Source organism: Camelus dromedarius, chromosome 34 (assembly GCF_036321535.1).
Source record: "Camelus dromedarius isolate mCamDro1 chromosome 34, mCamDro1.pat, whole genome shotgun sequence".
Lineage (NCBI taxonomy): Eukaryota > Metazoa > Chordata > Mammalia > Artiodactyla > Camelidae > Camelus > Camelus dromedarius.
Window position 1 is genome coordinate 17,489,650 of NC_087469.1, and position 21,914 is coordinate 17,511,563.

Below are 21,914 nucleotides of genomic sequence, written 5' to 3' on the forward strand. Positions count from 1 at the left end.
TAGACCCCAGGCAGCGCGCACAGCGGCAGGTGCTGAGGGTCTGCACCACGTCAGAGAGGAGGGCGAGCACATCCTCACAGTGACTGGCTTGAGTGGCGCCCGCGTTAACCGAGGCACCCCGGTCCTGCCAGTCTCAGCCTTCGCTGTCCGGTGTCGCCTGCTCGTCCCCGTCCCTCCCCTTGCCGGTCTGTAGCTCTGAGCCGTGGGAGCTGCTGCCTCTGCCCCGCTGATGTTCTGACCATTTCCACACAGCTGTCTGCTCCCAGGAGGCGCTGACGGGGCCCTGCCGGGCCGTGATGCCTCGGTGGTACTTCGACCTCTCCAAGGGGAAGTGCGTGCGCTTTATATATGGCGGCTGCGGAGGCAACAGGAACAATTTTGAGTCTGAGGATTATTGTATGGCTGTGTGTAAAGCGATGAGTAAGTCCCGCCACGCTGGCTGTGCGCAGCCCTGTCCCGTCCAGCGTGCTGTCCTCCCCGCCGTCCTCGTGGCCGCGTCTGTGTGGAGCTCCCTGCCCACTCGCTGTTCGCTGTCGGTCGTCTCCTCTCCTCTCTGTGCTTTCCAGAGCTCAGCTTTGCTTTCCTGTCGGCAGCTGCCAGCTTGGTTTCCTGTGTCCCGTGCTCACCATGGGCCTGGCGGTGGTGGAGGTGATGGTGGCGGAGGAGGTGGTGGCGCGCCCTTCCGGCTGCGGCGGGAGAGCCCAGGGCCTGTCTTTCCTCCTCCCGCCTCGGCCCCCTCCGTGCTGGGTGGGAAGGCAGCCTGCCCTCCGCTGTCTGCAGCTGACCGGCGTGAAGGGCGGGCAGGCGGGCCTGGGGTCTGTGCGGGCTTTGCCTGTCACTCGCCTCTTTGAACTGCCCTGTTGCCGATCCCCCTGAGGCACGCTGACTAAGGGGACGCCCGCTCTCCAAAGAGGTGACGATAAGGACACCTCAGGAGCCCGGGATGTTGGAGTGTCCTGCTTCACGCACTCCAGGGAGAGCCCTCTGCAGCCAAGAGGTGGTGACTCTGTTTCTCCAGCGCCTTGGCAGGGCTGGATCACGAGAGCTTTAGGAAGCAAGGGAGTTTGCGTTTATGGGTTCTTTGTTCACAAAGGAAATTCCATGGTCAGTTGAGTCGGTTTGCTCAGACGTCAGCAGGTTGCTCTTCTGTACGGTTACCCGTATTCCTGTGTAAGACCCTCCTTTCCATACGGCGCAGCACTGACCCGGGTGTGGGAAAACCCTCTGGCGAGGCTCCCTTCCTCCTTCTGATTCTGGAATTCATTAGAATAATGAACTGCTGCCTATTTCCTGGTGTTTGCTCTAAAGGTTTTTGGCTGTAGCTTCTGATAGTTTTTCATTCAAATACCTTTATGTTCCCTCTTTCTTTTCCCCCATCCAGAATTTTTAAAAAATCTTACTGTGACACAGTTTACTTTCAGTGCTTCCACTCCAGCTCCTGCTCTGTGGAAAGATGACTTTTATTTGAAATGACTGAAAAGTGAAAAAAATTATGAGCCTTTAGATGACAGCAAAGTTTTTACTCAGGAAAGACAAAACTTACTGTGATATTTCCTGCTTTGTAAAACTGCCTAAACATAGGAGCAACAAAACGTTGTTTGGGGTCAAAGCCTGAGGAATGAGGGTCATTGAAGATCTCGCCCGGTGTTGGGGTGGCAGTCTTTTACCCAGAGGACCAGCTAGATGGTGCTGCGAGACACTACAGAACAGTAGATTTTAGAGCACGGATGGTTTTGAAGTTGGCAAAATAGTAGTTCCCTGTTACTATGCAAGGCAGACCTGCCACGGAGAAGCAGTGTGTCCATGCACTTGTGGGGCCTGTGGCTGGAGTGCTTTGGAACCTAGAGGCATCACTGTTCCAGGGGTCAAGTTTGTGTCCCTCTTTGAAGGGGACTGAGGCCTGTGAACGTGCCGGCTTCGTGAGCCGGTCATTGGCACACAGAGGAACGCCGTTCCAGGTCCGAGCCCACCATGTCTTCAGAACCAGACCTCCAGGCCTGCTGCCCCTTTGCCCTTTTGTTCCCAGTGGGGTGGAGGCAGCTTGCATCTGTATTATCTTTATCTGGCCCGGGGATACGAACCAAAGACTCTCTCCAGCCCATAAGCCTTTAAGCTGCAGACGTGCGTTGCTGGTGGCGACGTGATCGTTGGCACGGATGGACTTCCGTGCTTTGAAATGCTTCCAGCAGACCTTCTGAGTATCAGGGGGAATGTGGTTTGTGAAGCCGTATGTTCTGATTCAGCTAATCTGAAAATTGACTGTTGAGATCCTATTTAAACTTCATGTAGGGGCCAAATATTCTTGACAAGACTTTAGCTGTAGCTTTTAGGCTTAAAACTAAATGAAAGGAGAGTGGAAGGTGCTCTGACAGGACGGCTGCGGAGTGGCTGGCTGACTCGTGGTTACATTCATCAGTTACATGGTTGTTCTCATGTGTTAAAGTTACGCAATTCTGGGAATTGGGTGAATTTGTTTCTGAATTAGAATTTGTTGAATCTGGCGTTTGCTCTCCACTTTGCTCTAACATTGGGTCCCGACAGAGCAAGTTGTGCAAGCAGGTTACCTGTCACTCCTCCCTGGCTTGGGAAATGCCGAGTGAATTGGGGTAATAAGGGTTTCCAAGGGGGTGACTAAGTACCCTTGTCATCCCCGTCCTTCCTGGAGCAGGTTAAGCTCCTTTGTGCGGAGAGAGTTGCCTGCCTGGGGCCAGTAGGAACTTAGGCTGGACCACAGTGCGGGGTGTTGGTTCTGATGGGTTTGTTCCCCGGCTGGCGGCCTGGAAGGCCAGTGAGTGTCTTGAGTTGAAAAGCCCAGGGTCTCTTCACACTTGTGAGAAGTCCTTGTCACATACGCGGTCCCTGCCGTTGGGGGAGGGGTTAGGGGTCCTCTGGTGGAGCTGAAAACCGACCAGCTGTAGCTGAGGGGCTTGGCTTCCTCTGCCCAGTCTGTGTGCAGGGTACACGCAGCTGGATCAGCTCCCCGAGGTGAGTTGTGGCCTAAAAACAGCAACAACGACGAGGAGGAGACCTGAGCACGTGCCTCTGCAGCCCTGCCTTGAGCCCCATCTCTGGCCAGATGCGCTCAGTGACAGCAGCACAGTAGTGATTTTCTAGGTGTTAAGGATTAAGAACTGAGGGAAGGTGTGGAAGAAGTGGTTGCCTTTTCTGCCCCGAAGTCCCGTGTAGCCGCCTCACTGGTGCTGACGGAGGCAGGGGGCTGGCCGGGCCCGGTGGCCAAGGTTAGGTGAGGAGGACGGCCCGCAGGGGGCTGGTGGAGTGGGTCCCGGCAGGCAGGTGCACCCTGCACTCGAGCTGGGTGCCGGACACACTAGTCCGTCCTGCGGGCCGGGCTGGGCTTCCTCCTGGGGGCCCAGTGTGGCCACAGCGTCGTTCCCGACCCCCAGAGAGAACCGTCTTGTCTTTTCATTTCAGTTCCCCCAACTCCCCTGCCAACCAACGACGTCGACGTGTATTTCGAGACCTCGGCTGATGACAACGAGCATGCGCGCTTCCAGAAGGCCAAAGAGCAGCTGGAGATCCGGCACCGCAACCGCATGGACAGGGTGAGCCGGGCGCCCCTGCCTCCGCGGAACCCGGCTAGGGACGCCCCCCAACCCTCCCCGCCCCAGGTGGTCGAGCTGGCCGTGTCAGGACAAGTGCGGGGAGGGGGTAAGTCCGGCTGCCTTCTGGCCGGGACTGTCCTCACCCACCCCCCCATCTCCGTGATAATGGAATTACCCTCAAGTGCTTATCTGCTCCAGACTGCCCAGCGCTTCCTGTAAACATTACGTTCTTGTTATTTTTCTTTGCCATTAACCAACTGCTTAAATATTTTTTATTTTAAAGAGGGACAGTTTATATCAATATTATAAGTGGAAAGCCAGTATCATTTGTCATTAGAACAGGTAACTATGAAAATGGTGCAAGCAAATCATGTTAATATGTTCTGGCTAGATCCTGTTACCTGCTGAAGGTCCTGCGTCTCAGGGATGCTTTCTTTTAATGAAAGGCGTTCCACGTGTTAGAGCAGCACCAGCACCAGGGTCCCACTTTGTGCTGCACTTGCTCAGAAGGGCTGGGCTGCCCGAGGTCATGACCGAGGCAGGCGTGGCCTGGGGCTCCATCGCAGTGGGGAGGGGGCGATGTCCTTCTGCACTTTCCCACATCACGTCCAGCGCCTGCCAGTGTTTTTAGACCTGGGGGAGTTGTTTCAGAGATGATTCTGCTTATAACCGCTTTGACCTTTGGTCTAGGTGAAGAAGGAGTGGGAAGAGGCTGAACTTCAAGCCAAGAACCTCCCCAAAGCAGAGAGGCAGACTCTCATTCAGGTGAGACATGTCCTCCAGGGACAGGCTCCCAGGCCGACCCTTTGAAATATGGTCGGAGCCAGACTGCCCGCAAGTTAAGAGTCTTGACACCCCCTTTTAGCTGAGGGCTTGCGTTATAAGGAAGTTTTCACTGGCCTGCTTTTTTATTCACCTGCCAACTGGGTTGCTCTAGAATTGCTCACCTGCAGTGGCAGGGACCGGAGCCCGGACCCGAGCACACCTCATTCATGCTGGGGGAATCCTTAGCTCGGCTGTGTTTGTTCTGTTTTCCTGACAAAAGTCCTCGGTCATCTGCCTTCTTAGGCTGTGCCTTGTTTCTCAGCAGTACTGAGTTCTTTTTTTTGCAGACTTACTGAAAAATCAAAAGGCAGAAAATTAAGCTCCCTGATAGCAGTTCAGAGTGAGAGCTCGGAATCGTGGCAGCCGCCGCCCCCTGGACTAGGGGGCATGGTAGGAATTCACAGGATTGATCTGGGATTCATGAAACTGGCTGCTTCTTAAGTCAGTTCGTGTTGGACGGAGATCCGTCTTCTCGTGATGTTGATACTTTGTTGGATCACCTTTCCTCTTTTTTTTCCCCTGATAGCCTAGAAAGTTCACAGACGTTTCATTTCCATGCAGCCAGTTTAGTTGGGCAGCCTCGAACTCTGCCTTCAGACCTGGCCGGCACCTCACAGGGAGCTTGCCCTTTAGACTTGGTGTGAGTGGCTCGTGTCACTTACCCCAGGACTGAAATGTGTGTCAAAGCCTGTCTGTGGTTTTGGGGTTTGGACGTTGGTGCCGGGCTGTGATGTGGCAAGGGCAGCCTTCCTCTTCTCCGGGCGCCGGGCCCAGGCTCCTGTGCAGGGAATTGCAGCCCTTCTGATGCCCAGATTTGCATGCCTGCGTTAGATGAGGAAGTACCTGTGAGTACTGCACGAGTCCCCCACGGTCCGTGGCTGGTTGAGCCTGCGGGTGCAGAACAACGTACACGGGCGGTCGACATAAGTCAGTTACACTTACTTTCGACTGTGGGGAGGGTAGGCGCCCCTGTGACTGTGCTGACAAGTCGGCCGGATGGACTTGGACCTCACCCCTGCCCCACGCGGGTCTGCTGCTGGTGCAGGGGCGCTGGGCCAGGAGAGGCGCCTCAGTGGGTCTCATGTCGTTGGCGCAGGCGCCTGCTGGTGCCATGAGTTACATGTGGTTCCTGCTTTCTCGGTTAGCACTTCCAAGCCATGGTGAAAGCTCTGGAGAAGGAAGCAGCCAGCGAGAAGCAGCAGCTGGTGGAGACCCACCTGGCGCGGGTGGAGGCCATGCTGAACGACCGCCGCCGGGTGGCGCTGGAGAACTACCTGGCAGCCCTGCAGTCCGACCCTCCACGGGTGAGTGTGTGGTCGGGCCCTCCAGCGGCAGGTGTGCGCGGCTCCGAGCCGCAGGCAAATCACATCCCTCGTGTGCCTGCCTGGAAGGGGGTGCGCACGCGCGCGCGCGTGTGTGTGTGTGTGCGTGCGCGCATGTGCGAAATGGATTATTATGTTCCAGTGTCTGCCAGGTAAGCTCACATCACACCTGAGGCCCCCCTGCCACCTGTTGTGTGGACGCGGCTTACGCTGAAAAAGCAGAAGCTCAGGCTGTTGGTTGGTAGTTCCCCAAGTGGTGAACTTTTATAGTAACCTCACTTTCAAAGAATAAAAAAGCGTGCCTTCCATGGGCAGAGGCTTTTGAATCTAAGATTATGAGTAAATTTATATTGAAGCCCTTTTCTGCTAGTGGTGCCCTGCTTTGTCCCTTAACTCTAACTTGCCTTGCTTTGGGGGGATGGAAAGTATTGAAAAGGAGGATGTTTGTACCTTTACCTTCAGCAGGTGAAGTCTTTTCTGGATGACACGGGGACTGCCTGGCTTGTAATTAAGGTGTCAGATGCTGAGCTCACAAAAGAGGACAGATTGGAGGAAGACAGTGGGCTGGAGATTCTGAAATGTGGGGTTAAGGAGCCAGTGTAACTGTGGGCTTTTGGCACTTCACATAGAAAGGACGTTTCTGGTTATTTGGTAACTAGACGCTCTTAAAGGTACAGCGTTCATTCTCGTGCCTCGCTGAGGTTTCTGTTCTTAGGTGAGTTTTTAAGCTTTGTTTTCCCGCCTCTTTTCAGTTCTCTAGTCTCTGGACATGAAAACTGTTTTCTCTTACAGCCTCATCGCATCCTTCAGGCCTTGCGGCGCTACGTGCGCGCTGAGAACAAAGACCGTCTGCACACCATCCGTCATTACCAGCACGTGCTGGCTGTTGACCCAGAGAAGGCGGCCCAGATGAAGTCCCAGGTACACCGGGCAGCGCAGGAGCTGCCCCGGGAGAGCGTGTCTGGTGGGAAGGGACTGCTGTGACTGATGGCTGGACAGCACTGACGGTGGTGTTTCTTGTTGTTAGTTCTTAGAAACTAAGATTTTTGATTTCCAAAGATACTGGGTACAAGAGTTGGTTTTTGCAAAGGTATTATTATAAAAATGTCTTTTCCATACTTTTTAACATTAAATACGTTCTACTTACACCATTTCTGTAAGTCCAGGAATGCATCCTAGTGGAGAGGTAAGTCAGTTTCTGAGTCATTTCTGTGTCAGTTTATTTCTGATTAAGGGAGGGTACCACCAGAATTTATATTTGAAATCTCTTTCTAGGCGGATTGATCAAGCACATCTTAAAAACTGGTCTCTTTTGTTTTGTACAGTTTTTGTTTAGACACTTTGACGTCCCTGGTTTGTCCCACGCTGTGGCCAGCTGGCCTTTGCAGTCGTCTGCAGAGGTTTGCTTCTGGACCTACTTTCTCATTTCTGTATTGTCCACATATTAACCTGTTTTACTCTCTTGTACTCAGAGAACGTGAACTTGCCCGCAAGACTGCTGGCTTCCTTTGAAATAGTTTGGCCTCTGAGTTTTCCTAGAGAGCTGTGTGACGACGTAACTGCTCTTACTCTGTTTCCTACCCTGTTTTTAACGCAGTGCTGAGCTGGTTGTGGGGACCCAGTGTGCACAGGCTGGGGACCCACAACCCCTCCTGCCTGCTGTTGCTCGCACGGTGTGATTGTAGGGGGACCCACCAGAGACCCCTGGGAGGGGTGCTGCTGAGGTTCTCCCGTCCTATCTGCTGCCCGGCTCTGCTCCGGCATCTGACCGCGCACAGTCATGTAGGATTAATTATGTTAACTATAGATGAAGAATCATCCTTAAACGTACAGAGTCCACAAAGGCAGCTGGGTGTTTGGAGAATGAAAGGACTCAGGCCCCTCTTGAGTGTGAAGGGTGTGGGGGGCGGGGCATGGATCTGCAGACCCCCAGGGCTCTGTTGGGGGCCTGGAGCTGAGGCTCTGTTCTGAGCTGATGGAGTAGGAGAGGAAGAGGAAGGGCCAGCAGACCTTGCCGGGGTAGCTTCCAGGAAGCTTCGGGGTGAAGCCTGCATCCTGACCTGTTAGATTTGTTTAGGTCTACCCAGTTGAAAAAAAAAAAAAAATATTTTCTTCAATTTTTTGGTAGAAAATCTACACTGTGGTGTAGTATTTTATAGAAAAGGCCTGTTTTGTGTGGTGAAAGTAGAAGGTGTGATCAGTGTGTTGAATTAACATGTGTGCCAGGACCAAGGTGCCACTGGAGTGACCTGAGGGGCGGGACCCGCACTTCTTAGAACATCTCTGCTGTGTGGTGTTCAAGGCCCTTAATTCTGGGGAAGCTCAGCTTCTGGATAACATCAGCCTTTTGCCTGTTCCCTGTGCTGTCGTAGAAGACCCTGGATATGTTCAGCCTCTTACAACGTGTACACGTCCGACTTGGGGACGAGCAATGTGGGGCGGCAGCCCTGGGGCCCCTCCGAGGACCCTGACGCCTGGCCCTCCGCCGGGTGGGCTTGTCCTCCAGGGTGTGGGAACCGCCCTCTCCCAGGCTCCGTGATCCACCTGAAGTGTGGCGGTGTCAGCATCTGCTGGATCTCGGGAGTACATGGTTTGGATTCCATTTGCATTTCCATTTTTTCTCTAAGGCAATCACTCTGGTGCTTTGCCATCAATTTACTTGATTAAAACAATGGCAAATATAAAATTAAATTGCTTTCATCCTCGCTTTTAAAGGTCAGCGAGACATCCATCTACAATAAAAGCATCTTTCCCTTGAACTTTTTTTTTCATTTTGACCCTTCATGTTAATGGCTTCGAGCCCACATGATTAATCCGTGGGCTCAGTGCGCCCTCTTCAGAAAGGGGCCGTTGGCTGCAGGTGTCACCAGGCAGGGCGGCCTTCCTGAGTAGCTTGTGTGACCTGCAGCCACTTCCTTACTACGCACTGGGGTGGATGTGGCCCAGAGCGCCCCTCAATTCCACCCTGGAAAGCTTAAAAGTCAATGACCACTTTTAATGGCTTTTTTTTTTTTCTGGGACAACCAACCTTGGAACTTCTGCACTCAGAAAAGGCAGTGAGCTTTGGCAGACAGGATGGTAGATAAATCTTCCTTTATCACTCCTTAAAATCAGGTTCATTTATCCTCAGCAGTGTTGAAAGAGTGGCTGATTTAATTAAACAGGAATAAAACTAGTTCTGATGCTCACGGTGATGATCATTTTAGGCCGTTACTTCACTGAGCAAAAACCCTGCCCCCAGATCACTCTCCTCACTTCACCAGTCTGACCAGTGGTTTAAAAAAAAAAAAAGACCAACTCTTTTCTTCTTTCACTCAAGAAAAACCTGCTTGCATGTCTGGCGTGGTACAGATTTGGATTCTTCTTTTACAGGACAGTTAGCAAGTGCCTCATGTGAACCAGATCAATAACTGGCCAATGAAAGTTGTGACATTTTCCCTGAACTGGGAGCACTCTCTGTGGATAAACCCTTAGGTCCCCGAGAGGCATTGCACTCATTCTTGCACTGGAGTGGTCAGTAAATACGAGGGGTTCGTACTGTCCCTCTGACCAGCGGCTCTGCTGGACTCTGTGGAGAACGTGTCCCTTTGCAGAGGCGGGTGGTTGTCCCGGCTGGCCCTTCTGCTCGCTGACAAGGCGTCCCCCGTCCTGTGCTTACAGGTGATGACACATCTGCATGTGATTGAAGAAAGGAGGAACCAGAGCCTCTCTCTGCTCTACAAAGTACCTTATGTGGCCCAAGAAATCCAAGAGGAAATTGGTGAGTGTCCACTGTTTGCAGGGAGGTCAGGCAGGACTTCTGTCTAAGGCTCGCCGGTGGCGGTGGGAGAGGGAAACAGGATGAGTGAGCAGGGCCGTGAAGCCGGGCATTAGTGTGCCAGGGCTTCTGGAGTCAAGGTCAGGTCCTGGCTGGGAGCCGCAGAGCCTTGGGTTTCACTGACCTTCACCCGGTTACCGGAAGAAAAATCTAGGGTGTGAGGTCCCAAGGGACTGGGCAAGTCTCCTGTTACCTTTTCCTCCTCAACTGCTGATGTGCTTCAGGGCACGTGTTTACACACGTTCTCACTTCCTCCCTCTCCTCTGGTCTTTCTCTTTTTCGTTTATGCAGCATATGTTTGTCGTGTCTACTGTGTGTCCCTGAGGGAAATGTGCTCCAGTAGACAGACCTCCTGGAGCTCACACTATAGGAGAGAACAGACAGGAAAGCAGGTGTGGGGTGGGGGTCTGCGTGGGACAGGGAGAGGCTGTCCCAGGAGGGAAGCCTGAGATCCGAACGATGCGGAGGAGCCGTCCCCGCAGAGACCGCACAGAGGGGCCCTGAGCGCAGGAAGTGATAGTCACCTCAGAGGCCGACTGAAGCGACGTTAGCAAAATCAAGGAGTTTGCATTGCGTTCTAGGATAACAGAAAGCTGTTGGATAGTTTTAAACTAGCAAGTGACTAGATCTGGATTACGCTGTTAAAAAGAATGTGAATTTTTAAAAAATCGCTTGACTGCCATGTAGCCAGTTGATTAAAACTGAAAACCACCCAGGAAGCAATTGCACAAATCCAGGAGACAGAGGACGGTTGTGCACAGAGAGGTGGGATCGGGGGACACGGGGGTGTGGGTGGTCGGGAGGATGTGTGTCAGAGGGGGCGCTGACGGGGGGATGGGGGAGGGGCTGAGGCAAAGATGGCATCGGATGACACCCAGGTTTCCGTCCTGGGCGGCTGAGTGGGTGGTGGTGCTGCATTTTACTGAGGTTGAGTGTTCTTTGTACTTGTTAAAACAGAAGTTGCCCTTGGACATTAAGCGGAGGTGTGAGGTGGGCCACCAGTGGGAGGAGCGGAGGTCGGGGCAGGAGGCGCAGGATGCAGGTTTGGGAGTCAGGGTGTTTGGATGGTATTTGAACCTGTGCTACCGGATGAGACCACTTGACCAGAGTGCGTTGGCAGAGGAGTACCCAGGACGGAGCCCTGGGGTCCCCAGTGCTACTGTGTCAGGGGATGCCACCTCGGGTAGAAGGGAAGGAGAAGAGGACAGTGTAGGAGCTCGCGTGGTCCACCCATAAGGACACGAACTAGCCCGGTTCAGGCTGTCGGTCCCGTGCCTAGAAGCCAGACCCTTCTGAAAACCGGGCTCCTGCCATATCTGTCTTTGTCAGATGAGCTGCTTCAGGAACAGAGAGCAGACATGGACCAGTTCACTGCCTCCATCTCAGAGACCCCCGTGGACGTCCGGGTGAGCTCAGAAGAGAGTGACGAGATCCCGCCATTCCATCCCCTCCATCCCTTCCCGTCCTTACCTGAGAATGAAGGTGGGTATGATAAACAGCGCACCTTCTTGGCACTGGGGGCCTGGCAGGAAGAATGCAATTAGAAAATTGAAGTCAGATTTTGGGTTGTGCTGGGGAGGCTATGTTCCTGGTGCAGGTTGGATGGAGGGACGGGAGACGGGGTTCACTCTGCGCACCTGCTACGTGCGGGCGCCTGTGGGGGCCTTCAGCCTCATCGGCAGGTTAGTAAAATGTCTGCCATGTTGCACACCGTTTGCTTAAAGCCTGCCGATTTTCCTGGTCCTGTCAGCTGCCTCCAGTGTGGAGTCACTTTTCCTTCCACGTGGAGGTCACTCTGCCGCTTAGGTAGCACCTTCGTGTTCTCTGCTGCTGTGGTCTTTTCCTGGTGGTTTGGGGAGGTGGGTAACGGGGAGGCTGCAGCGGCGACGTGACTTGCTCGAGTCTGAGGCTGGTGACAAGCTGTCCCTCTGACCCCAGCGGTGAGAAGAGGCATGCTGCTCTCTTCTGTCCCCTGCTGGTTCTCGATGTCTGAAGGCGCCTCTCAAAGCTGTGGGTCTGCGCCAGAAATAAGCAAGCTGCCGATTCTGGCGCACCGAGATCAGGGCGTGGAATCCGTTTCTATTTATTTGCTGCTGCTGCTGCTGCTGCTGCTGCTGCTGCTGCTGCTGGTGATAAAAATAGTGACCACAGCTACAGAGTGCTTCCCAAACCATACAACCAGCCTTGGCTAGTGCTGTGTGTGGACGCTCTCATTTATATTTTTATCCTCAAAATAATCCTCTAAGGTAGGGCCTGGAGTGTTGGCCCCATTGGGGATTCCAGGGTTTCAAGGGGTTAAGTGTCTGCCTGGCATCATGTAGCTTGTAGGTAGAGGGTAAGGATTTGAACCCAAGCCGACACAGTTCTACTGTCCTAGGTCCAGTGCCACCCCAACCAGGTACGGTGGCTCTGCAGCAGAGGCCCAGGCAGGGGGCATCCAGGTTAGCCTCCAGACCGTCACAAAAATGCCCCTAATTCTGTTATGTCAGAGGTACCAGCTCAGCCCAGTTGACTCTCTGATACTAAACTGGGATCCGAGGAAGGAGCCGGGCGAACAGAGTGGTGCCGCTGCACCCTACACCCGCGCTCACAGACCTGCCTCCACGGGCTGTCGGTGGGGGCGTCTCGGACGTCTGTGAACTCGGCCCTTTTCTCCTTCTCAGAAAACCACAGTCCATACTAACCTGTGTTTTTCTTATTTTCTAAGAAAAGTAACTTGGGGCTAAGCTCAGTAATTCTGAAATCTCACAGAAGTTCCCCCAAAAGACCCAAACCGACCGGCTTCTCTCTCCTGCCCTCTAGCCCTTAGCTGTAGATCTTCCTGCCTTGTGCTTACGGGGTGTGGCGTGGGCGTGGTTGTAAGGGAGAGCACTTTTGTTCACATTGTAGAGAAATTCTAAGGTAGGAATTTTGAAAGAAACTTTTTTTTCCCTTAATCTTCTTTTATGCTGTTTTGTTTCTGTTGTTTTCCTTCCCGCTAGACACCCAGCCGGAGTTGTTCCACCCAATGAAAAAAGGTTGGTTGTCAAAGATGTTCCCTTGTAAGACCCTCATTCCTTTCACATCCCCGGAAGTTTCACATTCTGTTTCATTCCATCTCCTGAGCTTTTCCACCTCATCCTTCAGACGTGGCTGTGGGTGCAGGGACGGCAGCCCCGGCTCCCAGCGTCGGTGGGTCTGCTCACCAGGTGGCCACGCTGAGCTGTCCTTCTGGATGTCCAGAGAAGACAGAATAACCAAACTCGATTTTTCATAAATCCTTTCAACCTGGGTAGACTTTTAAAAGTGTGTCCAGTTTAACCAGGTTGGTTGCGAACTGTTGGGAGACACACAAATAGGCTTAGCGTCGGGCAGAGAGTCGTTTTATTTTCCCTCCCCTTTTCCTCTGCTGCTGCCACTTTGCATCTTCCCCCTTCCTTTCAGCTTCCCCCTCCCTCCGTCTCTGCCCACCTGTCTCTTGCCCACTGTCTCATGTCCCTGGAGATGGAGCCCTGCTCCTCCAAACTCAGTAGAAGATGACGGATGAAGCAGGTTGAGGCAAGGGAACTCCTGCGTAGCGAGTCCAGGTTTGAGATAAAGTTGGCTGGATGTGCTGAGCGCTTGCATTCTTCATCTCATTTAACCCACTGAGCACAGGTGTGGGTAGGGTTTCACCCTTTTCTAGGTAAGGCATTTGAAGAAGCTCAGAGTTAAAGTTAGGAGTTTAAGAAGCGGTGGAGTCAGTTTGAACTCTGTCTTCAAAGCCTGCAGTGTTTCTGTTTGGTAGAACGTGGTGTCGGCTGCAGCATCTCCCGGGTGGACGGGCGGCCCAGCCTCCAGGGTCATCGCGAACGAGGTCCCACGTTCACAGACTGCTTGTGCTGCCATCGCTGGGCCCCGGCTGAGGGGCGGCGGTGGTGTGTGTGCACCAGCTGACTCTTCAGAACCACCCGCGTGTACCTGCTTTGTTTTATTGTCCTTGGATGTGCCTCTGGGTCACTGTGTGGACATTCCCCTGAACAACGTATCTTGGATATGCTTAAAGACAATTTTCTAAAAGTTTAACTGGCTTTCACCCTTACAGTTTAACTGTCATTAGTGGGTATAGTTTAAACATTAACTTTCGGTCTCCTGAGTTCCTTGTTTACGCGTTCTGTAAAACCAAAGTGGTTTCGATCAGTGTTTAAGAAGCACGTGGGTCGTAGCACCAAACAAGCCTTGGAACAGACTGCACTGGTGGTAGGACTGAATTAGCTGGGTCTGTGCCACATTATTTTTCAGGTGGGGTCCTGCCCTTGTGACCTGGAAACTCTGCGGTGGGGGAAGGAGCACAGTTAGAATTTGTTAGACTCGGTCATGAACTTCCCACTGAGAGAGATTCCTCTTTCTCAAATAGCTGAAATGCAGTGTTGCTGTTTCACTGATATTTTGAGACTACAAAAGCCAGCCCTGGTTTTACCCTGGAATCAAGTTGTGAAACTTCCTTAAAATGAAAGCTTTGGAACAAAGCTGTGTCGTCTTTGGCTGCCTTCTCACGAGTTAAGTGTGAGCTGGCCTGGAGGTGCAGCGACTGCAGCCCAGTTCACAGTGACTCGGGTCCAGCGCGGGTCTGGCTGTGAGCTGGACAGCTCTGCCGGGTGTCATGTCACCACCCGTCTCGGGGACAGCAATGCTATGCACATTGTCCTGCCAGAATCTTACTCACTTGCCGGTGGTCACCTTAGAATGCCGAGTATGCTGTCAGATTGATCTGTTTGTAAAAGGTTCATTGACTCATAGGGGTCTGTACAGAACTAGATATATTATTATTAATAGGAAACTCGTGGGAGAGCTAGAAGCCACGTGCTCTGGAGCTAAAAATAACGAGGATTGTTCCTCACTTCTCCTCTCCCTGGGTTTCTGCTGCATCTGGGCGTTGTCCTTAGGAGTGCCACGCACAGGTGACGTGGGCTCAGGTGATACCGGCCTTGACGAGAGCAGTGTTTCTGTTCTTGCTCTGTTCATGGCAGGGTGCCTGCCACCCTGGGGTTGGAATTCTCACTGTGTATGGAATGCTTCCTTCCTGTTCCCTCTCTCATGACCATCGAGGCGGTGACCGTGTGTGATCTAGGCCCCGAGAGGGTTACGGCCTAGTGGGAGGTGCAGGAGAAAATCAGGGATCATGGTGACTTTAAGTGCTGCAACCTGGGATGTGTCCCTGGAGGAGGTGCAGCTTGAAGGACAAAAAGGAAGGGTTTAAGGCTGGGGACGGTCTTTCAGGCAGAAAGAGTGGCCTGTGGAATAAAAGACGACGCTCAAGGCGAACGTGCACATTCCCTGCTGGTGTGGCCCTGCTTCCGTTCAGAGGGAGCCCCGGCTGTTGAAGGGGCAGGTTGAGGGGTGGTAGGTGCTTAGTAACAGCCACGGGGGGTTACGTGTTCACCCGGGCTGGCATGCCTTTGGATTCAGCTTCTATGTCTCTTACAAAAAGCGTCTCTCCTGAAAGTTTGCGTTCCATTTTCCAAGTTGGACGCAAACCAGCGAGCACTGTCTCCTCCTCCACGATACCATCGGTCCTGTGTCGCTCATCCCTCGGGAGCACAGTTGCATCCTCGAAACGTGCGCGAGTAGCCTGTCGAGTGCGGGGGGAGGCTTTCGATGTGGGCTCCCCAGCCCGCATCTGTGAGGTTGGCATGGGGTCAGCCCATCCTGGGAAACCCAGCTGTGCTCTCTCCATCCAGGGTCTGCGCTGGGAGAGCAGGACGGAGGACTGATCGGTGCCGAGGAGAAAGTGATTAACAGTAAGAATAAAGTGGATGAAAACATGGTGAGCCATCTCTCTCTGCTGCCCTGCCATGTTAACTTTGAGAACAGCTGGAGCGAGCGGCCTTGTTCTAGGTGCCTCACAGGTGGGTGGGCTCCGACACTCCCACAAACGTGCTGTATCGTTTAGCGTCTGGGCGTGAGAAGGAACAGAGAATTATTTTTCAGCAGCAGCCCATCTCTTGCTCTGCGCTGGAAAATATATTTGCACCTAAAGGTATGAATAAAATATGAGAGGCCATGTCAAGTGAGTAGAGATTTAATAACTGAAAAAGGAATGGAGTTGGACTTGGTTCTCACACTGCCTGAGGTTTATACGTCCTGTTACTGATTCCTCTAGCATTTTTGTCGCTTACACTTCTGGATCGTCCTTAACTGGGTTTGGTATTTAATCAGGGCTTCTTGGTGATCTGTCCTGAAACACCCCCACGACAGTTACCCAAGGGAAAATGCAGGTGACAGCCCTTGGAAGAGCAGCTGCCGTGCAGTTATCTGGCACCCACACTTGCTCCTTCATTTAGGGGTTCAGCGAGGGGACTTTGGTGAATGCGGCAGGACTGACGGGTCAGTGGGTGTCCATCAGGTGTCTGTTTCCCTCCACCAAAGGGTAAACAGCAGAAGAGAAGCAGTTATGTTTCTGCTCATTGTCCCCTCCCACCCAGTTGGTGACATTTCCCTGCTGTTTCAGGTCATTGACGAGACCCTGGATGTGAAGGAGATGATTTTCAATGCTGAGAGGGTCGGGGGCCTCGAGGAGGAGCCGGTATGTGTTTGTGTCTGGAACCTGCTGGCAGGTCCCACATCAGTCTGTTCTGTTCTGTCCCATCTTCTCAGCTCAGGCGGTAACTGGGAGCAGTGCCTGCCCTCTTTAGTTACTAAACGTCCCTCATCACCCCATTTTCCATACTTCTGGACAAGAAAGCTCAAACTAAAATCTCCGTAGAGATTGGGAAGGGAGGGCTCTGCGCATCTGGGTGGTCACCGGGCCGCAAGGGAGACCCGACGGAGGGCTCACGGCTGCCCCAGCCCATCTCTCTCACCTCCACCTGCTCCATTTCAGGAGTCCCTGGGGCCGCTGCGGGAGGACTTTGGTCTGAGCAGCAGCGCCCTCATCGGCCTGCTGGTCATCGCGGTGGCCATCGCCACAGTCATCGTCGTCAGCCTGGTGATGCTGAGGAAGCGGCAGTACGGCTCCATCAGCCACGGCATCGTGGAGGTGAGCGCTGGGCGCCCCTCAGCGCGAGCTCTGCCCTGAGCTGCCAGCAGCTCTCAGGATTCAGACGTCTCGCTGGGGACCTCGCATCCTCGCCGGGTCATTAGGCCACTTGTTGGAAGTGAGCCCCACTGAAGGACGGTGATCCTCGACCGGGGGCCACAGCCAACTTGGCGCGTTGAATTCGGGCTTTGTGAGTGTGAGGAAATTGCAAGGGCTGCAGAGGGTGAAGCCTGTTCTGAGTGTTTCCTTAGCGTTTCGTTTTCCAGGTGCGTTAGATGTTTGAGAACCGTTAGATGTTTGAGAACGAAGGACTGCTGATACTGTTTCTTTATTTACTGTTAGTTTAATGTTTTTGATCTGTTTTATAAGGAACAAAGCTGATGTTTGACGGCTCAGGCAGCAATGGCCACATGAGTGAACCGAGTCTTTAAAATATGAAGTAGGAATAATATTCCTCTTTTTTGGTGGGGAAAGAAGCGACAGGAAGTTCAGAAAGAGGCAGAGCAGACTGTTTCTGTTCCATTGTCTGTGCACTTGTAATTAGAGCTGCTTTATTACGCTTGTGTTGGTGGTGGGATCGCCCAGAGAGTCTGGATTCTAGAGGAGGGAAAGCGTATGCTCTGGAAACTAGTTCAGATGCCTGTGTCTTAAGTTACGTGGTTTCACCTCCTGCTGGACGCTGACCTCATTACAGAATTCCAGGCTGGAGGAGCCCCGGGGGGTTGGTTGTCTGGCACCACTCCTTAGGTTACAGGCGTGGCTCACTGAGGCCGCCCCGCACCAGAGCAGCAGAGCTGAGCCTTGCTGTCACTGTGATGCTGAGAGACTCAGCTCACCGTTTTATCCAACTCGGAGCAAGCGTTTTGGACTCCAGCTTTCAGAAGCCTGGCCTCTCTGACCCTCTTCTTTCCTCTCTCCCTCCTCCCGGGTCCTCACCAGCTCTTGTTTGGTTCACCTGGTGGAAACGGGGCGCTGGGCTGACTTTGGTCCCTGGGGAATCACACATGCAGCTCAGGTCTCCTGACGCCCTGGGAAGTTCTCCTAGGGTCATGCAGTGACCCCGCCCCCACCCCACCCCCATCTCTGTTCTTCCAGGTCGACCCAATGCTCACCCCAGAAGAGCGTCACCTGAACAAGATGCAGAACCATGGTTACGAAAACCCAACCTACAAGTACCTGGAGCAGATGCAGATTTAAGCAGGAGGAGCGCAGCGCCCGGCGGGAGTGGGGGCGCGGCGGGCGGCGGGGCTCCAGGCGCCTGGATCGACTACTGAGCAGCAGTTACTTCCAGAGGATTTCATCTTCACTCAGACCTCCTGGGTCACTAAGACTGTAAAGCACTACTGTAGAATCACGAGTTCCATGCTTTTAAATGGGTGAACAAATGTTAATATAACTATATGATATATAAACCTTAAATGAAATGAAAAAATGGTCTATTGCAGATATTTGACTGATGTAGTTTTCCTTTTTTTTTTTTTAAATTAATCAGGAATCCCACTTCCATTGTATTGTCTCACACGTACTCGCTATAGAAACAGGAAATGTTGATTTTCAGCGATAGACTGTACATGCTGTATGCAGGCCATTTGTTCCAGCTGCATTGTGTAAACCAGCTCTTTAAGGCTCACTGTCCTGTCCTGGTTTTTATTAAAGAAGAAGAAGAAGAAGAAGAAGAAGAGGCAGTATTCCCTTTTAAATGAGCTTTCAGAAAGTTGCTGAGAAACCAGCTGAGCTAGGAGCCGAAACTGAAGTACATCGTGACCCCGTCTCAGAGTCACTGTGAAGGACCAGTTCCTTGAAAGTCCGGTGCTCCCACCGCCGGGGTACCTTGGTGTCTCCACACAAGGCCTGTCACCACGGAGGCGCCAAAGGCAAGCATTTGAGTTCCAGCGTCCTTCGGCCAGCCTGGCGTGTGCAGGTTAGGGCCCCTGCCGCCTTCCTCCTGAACCCAGTTCTCCCACAGAAAGTAGCCTGTAGTTTGTACGTGATTTTCTGCCACCGTCTGCCGTTGACTCACCGTGGCTTCCCACTGCTCACCCCCATCCTGAGTCGTGTCCCGGGGTGCCCCCTCCCTCGCAGGGCATTTCGCCCCCGCAAAGGCACTGACCCCGAGCCCCCCGTGGTCCTCCGAGGTGACGCGGTAGGAGGCGGCCGGCGGCCCGAGGAGAACGCGGGGGATTGCCTCCGCATGGAAGGTGGGTGTTCCGGGTTGCACATGCAGTGATCTGTAGACCCCGCAGAAAGCTCTGAAGGTTTTGTTTCCTCCACTTGAGTCTTTGTGATGCTTGTATAGTTGATGTCGATGCTCACAGCTGCTGCTTTTCCTCTTTTTTTCTTTTTTTTTTTTTTTTTTTAATTCTGAAGGTTCTGGTAACCTGTGGTGTATTTTTTTCTATTTCCCTGTGGCAGTTTTTTTTCTTCCTCCCCTCTACCTTGTCCATGTCTCTTCCCACTATGCACAGATAAACTTCACCCACAAACTCCTTAATCTGATCTGTGGAGAATGTACAGTTTAAAAACATCAATAAATACTTTAACTTCACCAAGACTCCTTGTTTTATTGGCCTAGAGTTAATCGTGGCGATGGCTTTAACCCTCCTGCCCCGGGATGGTGGGCGGCTTCCTGACCTGGGGGTCACCGGCTGCGGCAGGGGCGGGAGCTGGTCCACTCAAGCAGGCTGGACTCCTGGGCTTGAATTCTGCTTTTCCTTTAAAACAGAAGAAGGAAAGTGCCTTCAGCCTCAAGGCTGGTGCCTTTTATTGATCTCAGAGGAATAGTCTTTCATTGTTTCTTTAATGATTTCCTCCACTGTATTTTATGGTTCCTAAAATTCTGATTGAACTTCGGACCTCCCTGATTGCTCCTTTTTCTTTAGGTTTAGTCTACAATCTGGGTGATTGCTTTGTATTTTTTAAATTTCATAAGAGCGGCTTGCTTTATCTTAATATTTCTTGTAAAATTTCTTCTTTTTATGATGACAAATCCACCTGAGTTTCTGCATCAGGATTTTTAAGGTTTTCTTCCTTCTATGTGACCTGTTTCCTTTTGAGCTATTGATATCCTATAAATTCCTGTAAATGTGTAGGGATCATTCATTTGACCAAATGTAGGAATAAAGTACATGATTAGCTAAAAGGAGTAATATAAGAAAGTCAGGAGTTCGGTGCAGCAAAATCTAATTAATGTTTATTAATATGAGACTTTTCTTGATCCTGGAAACTGAGTGGAGCCTGTGGCTGAACTGTCAGGAAGCTTTGCAGTTTCTGAGTTTTTCAAATAACCTGCTGCTAGGAGGCACTGTTCTCACTGGAGGCGGTTTGTTTACCCCACACCTGCTTTCAGCACTTTGTGCCTGGGGGTGGTTTTCACTGGTGACCCAAGTCTTTTTAACATCCAGCTACTGTATGAGTCAGTTCAGGGGCTCAGGTCAGAGTCCTCACTGTAGTTGAGTGAAACGCCAATCTACGTATTTGGCGCAGTTAAGATTCCATGGCGTACACACGCGTATCTGGGTATAAAAGTACATGTGTGTGCATGTATGGTGTATACGATACTGGATTAGGGAGTGCATTTTACGAGCCTCTGGCCAGAAAGCACCTTGGGACAAACCAGCTGGACGAGCTGGTTCTCCTCAGCGATCACACTCCCCCACCTGCCCCTCCCTCCCGCGTTGACGTCACAACCTGCTAACAGGAAGGTCGTGAAAAAGACGAGACTTTATTTTTTGAACTCAGTTTTCTGCCAGAGTGCCCTGAAGAGTGTTTTCACCTGACCCTCTGTAATATCAGGTCAAAGTAGGGATCTACACTCATGATTCGGTTCCAATTCTAACAGGCCAGCCTCACGTGAGTGTCTGCCAGCTGCTCTGCATGCAGTGCCTCAATTAATTGTCTTCATTTTATAGCACAGCTTTTATGTTATAGCAAGCTGAGGTCCTCTGACTAGGGAGGGATGAAGCAGAGATCCAAGCCCGGCTGTCACTGTTGTCTCCTTGTCCAGTGTCCGTCAGTCCTGGAAGACAGCCCTGGAAGTCAACGCACAAGCTGGTGCTTGCCAATCAGGACCCATCCAACAGGCCAGCTCTTAGGGCTGGTGTCTGCTACCCACGCTGCTGTCGATGGTGGACTGGTGACATAGTAGCAGTGGGTTCTTTTAAGTACAACTCATTCCCTGAATGGGGTCGGTGCAGAGGATGCTGAGGTTAGATTGGAGCGTTCTGGCAGCTGGGTTCACGTAGCACCCTCCTCCTGGATTGACGGAGAGCTCTGTGTATCTAGATGGATAGAAGCTCTGGAGATGCAAGGTTTTTAATTCCGAAAGGAAACGCCCATGGAGATGCATGTGAGACCGGGACTGCCCGGCGGGCTCCCCCTGGACCAGCTCCGCTCTGCTCCCTGCTGGCACCGTCCCCTCACCAGGTCCTGAGAGAAACCTGCCCTCCCCTGGTTTCTGCTCGGTGACTCAGCCTTGCCCTCTGGGGAATGTGGCCCTGCCCATCTTGCTGGCACCTCAGGTGCCGACAGCTCCCAGTGGACTTTGATGCGAGTCCCTCCTACTTCCCCGTCTGCTCTCAGTTACCAACCGGAACCTGGCAGCTGAGGTCTGAGCCAGGTGCCCTGGAAATCTCTGGTTTCTATGGCTGTGATTTAGGAGACAGATTGGGATGCAATGAGTCACTAAGATTTGAAGAGGTCCTGGGGTCCCCTCGAAAGGAGCACACTGTCTTACACTACTCGTTAGAAGTGGTGGGACGGGCGAAGTGGCAGGAAGGAGCCGGAAGGCCCTGTGGCGTCCCCCTCGTTTCACAGGTGGCACAGCCACCAGCTCACATGCCACTCAGCACGCAGCCGAAGCGTAGAGCGTGCAGTAAGCTCTTTTCTGGGACAAAGGGTGAAGTGGTCCTTCTAAGACAGGGAGAGCCAGCACCTTGCCTTGTCACCCAGCGTGAACAAGGGGACACGGTGTCTGCCCTGTCCTCTGTGTGCACGAGGTCTAGAGGCCTTGGCAATTGCAGGTGCGGGTGGTCCAGGCGTCCAGGGAAGGGGGACGAGAGACCTAACCAATGAGAAAATGTTTTTCTGGAATCCTTGAAAAGCATGGGGCATGATTTGAGGAATCTTGAAGAGTTCTCTGGCCAAGTTGACGCACGTCTGATGGAACTTAAAATGCTGGAGTCTGTGGCTCTTTTTCCTAAGAGCAGTAACACCCATCAGTAGAGACTTTCTCATGTGTGTCCCCCACAGAGAGTTACTTTAAAATTATGTACATAGATTATCATAGATAGTAACTCTGAAAGCATCAAAAAGATGAAATTTTTTTCCCAAATTTTATTTCATAAGGGTACAAAGCCTTTTAGGCCCAGTAAAATTTATTCAGATTTCATTAG

The 21,914-nt window shown here is 52.3% G+C and overlaps 1 protein-coding gene across 4 annotated transcripts in view; it reads left to right on the forward strand.

Annotated features, from left to right (window-relative positions):
• APLP2 (amyloid beta precursor like protein 2) overlaps positions 1-19,069 on the forward strand; it is a 58,469-nt gene extending 39,400 nt beyond the window's left edge. The window contains exons 7-18 of one of the 4 annotated variants that reach the window (XM_031443372.2): positions 253-420; positions 3,433-3,563; positions 4,254-4,328; positions 5,534-5,692; positions 6,503-6,631; positions 9,371-9,470; positions 10,857-11,009; positions 12,509-12,544; positions 15,227-15,312; positions 15,997-16,071; positions 16,369-16,524; positions 17,620-19,069. In XM_031443372.2, the coding sequence (XP_031299232.2) occupies positions 253-420; positions 3,433-3,563; positions 4,254-4,328; positions 5,534-5,692; positions 6,503-6,631; positions 9,371-9,470; positions 10,857-11,009; positions 12,509-12,544; positions 15,227-15,312; positions 15,997-16,071; positions 16,369-16,524; positions 17,620-17,721 (1,370 nt within the window). In that variant the 3' untranslated portion in view covers positions 17,722-19,069. The remainder of the gene's footprint in view (positions 1-252; positions 421-3,432; positions 3,564-4,253; positions 4,329-5,533; positions 5,693-6,502; positions 6,632-9,370; positions 9,471-10,856; positions 11,010-12,508; positions 12,545-15,226; positions 15,313-15,996; positions 16,072-16,368; positions 16,525-17,619) is intronic. The other 3 variants (XM_031443374.2, XM_031443373.2, XM_031443375.2) reach the window with 3 other exon arrangements.
• Positions 19,070-21,914: the final 2,845 nt, after the last annotated feature.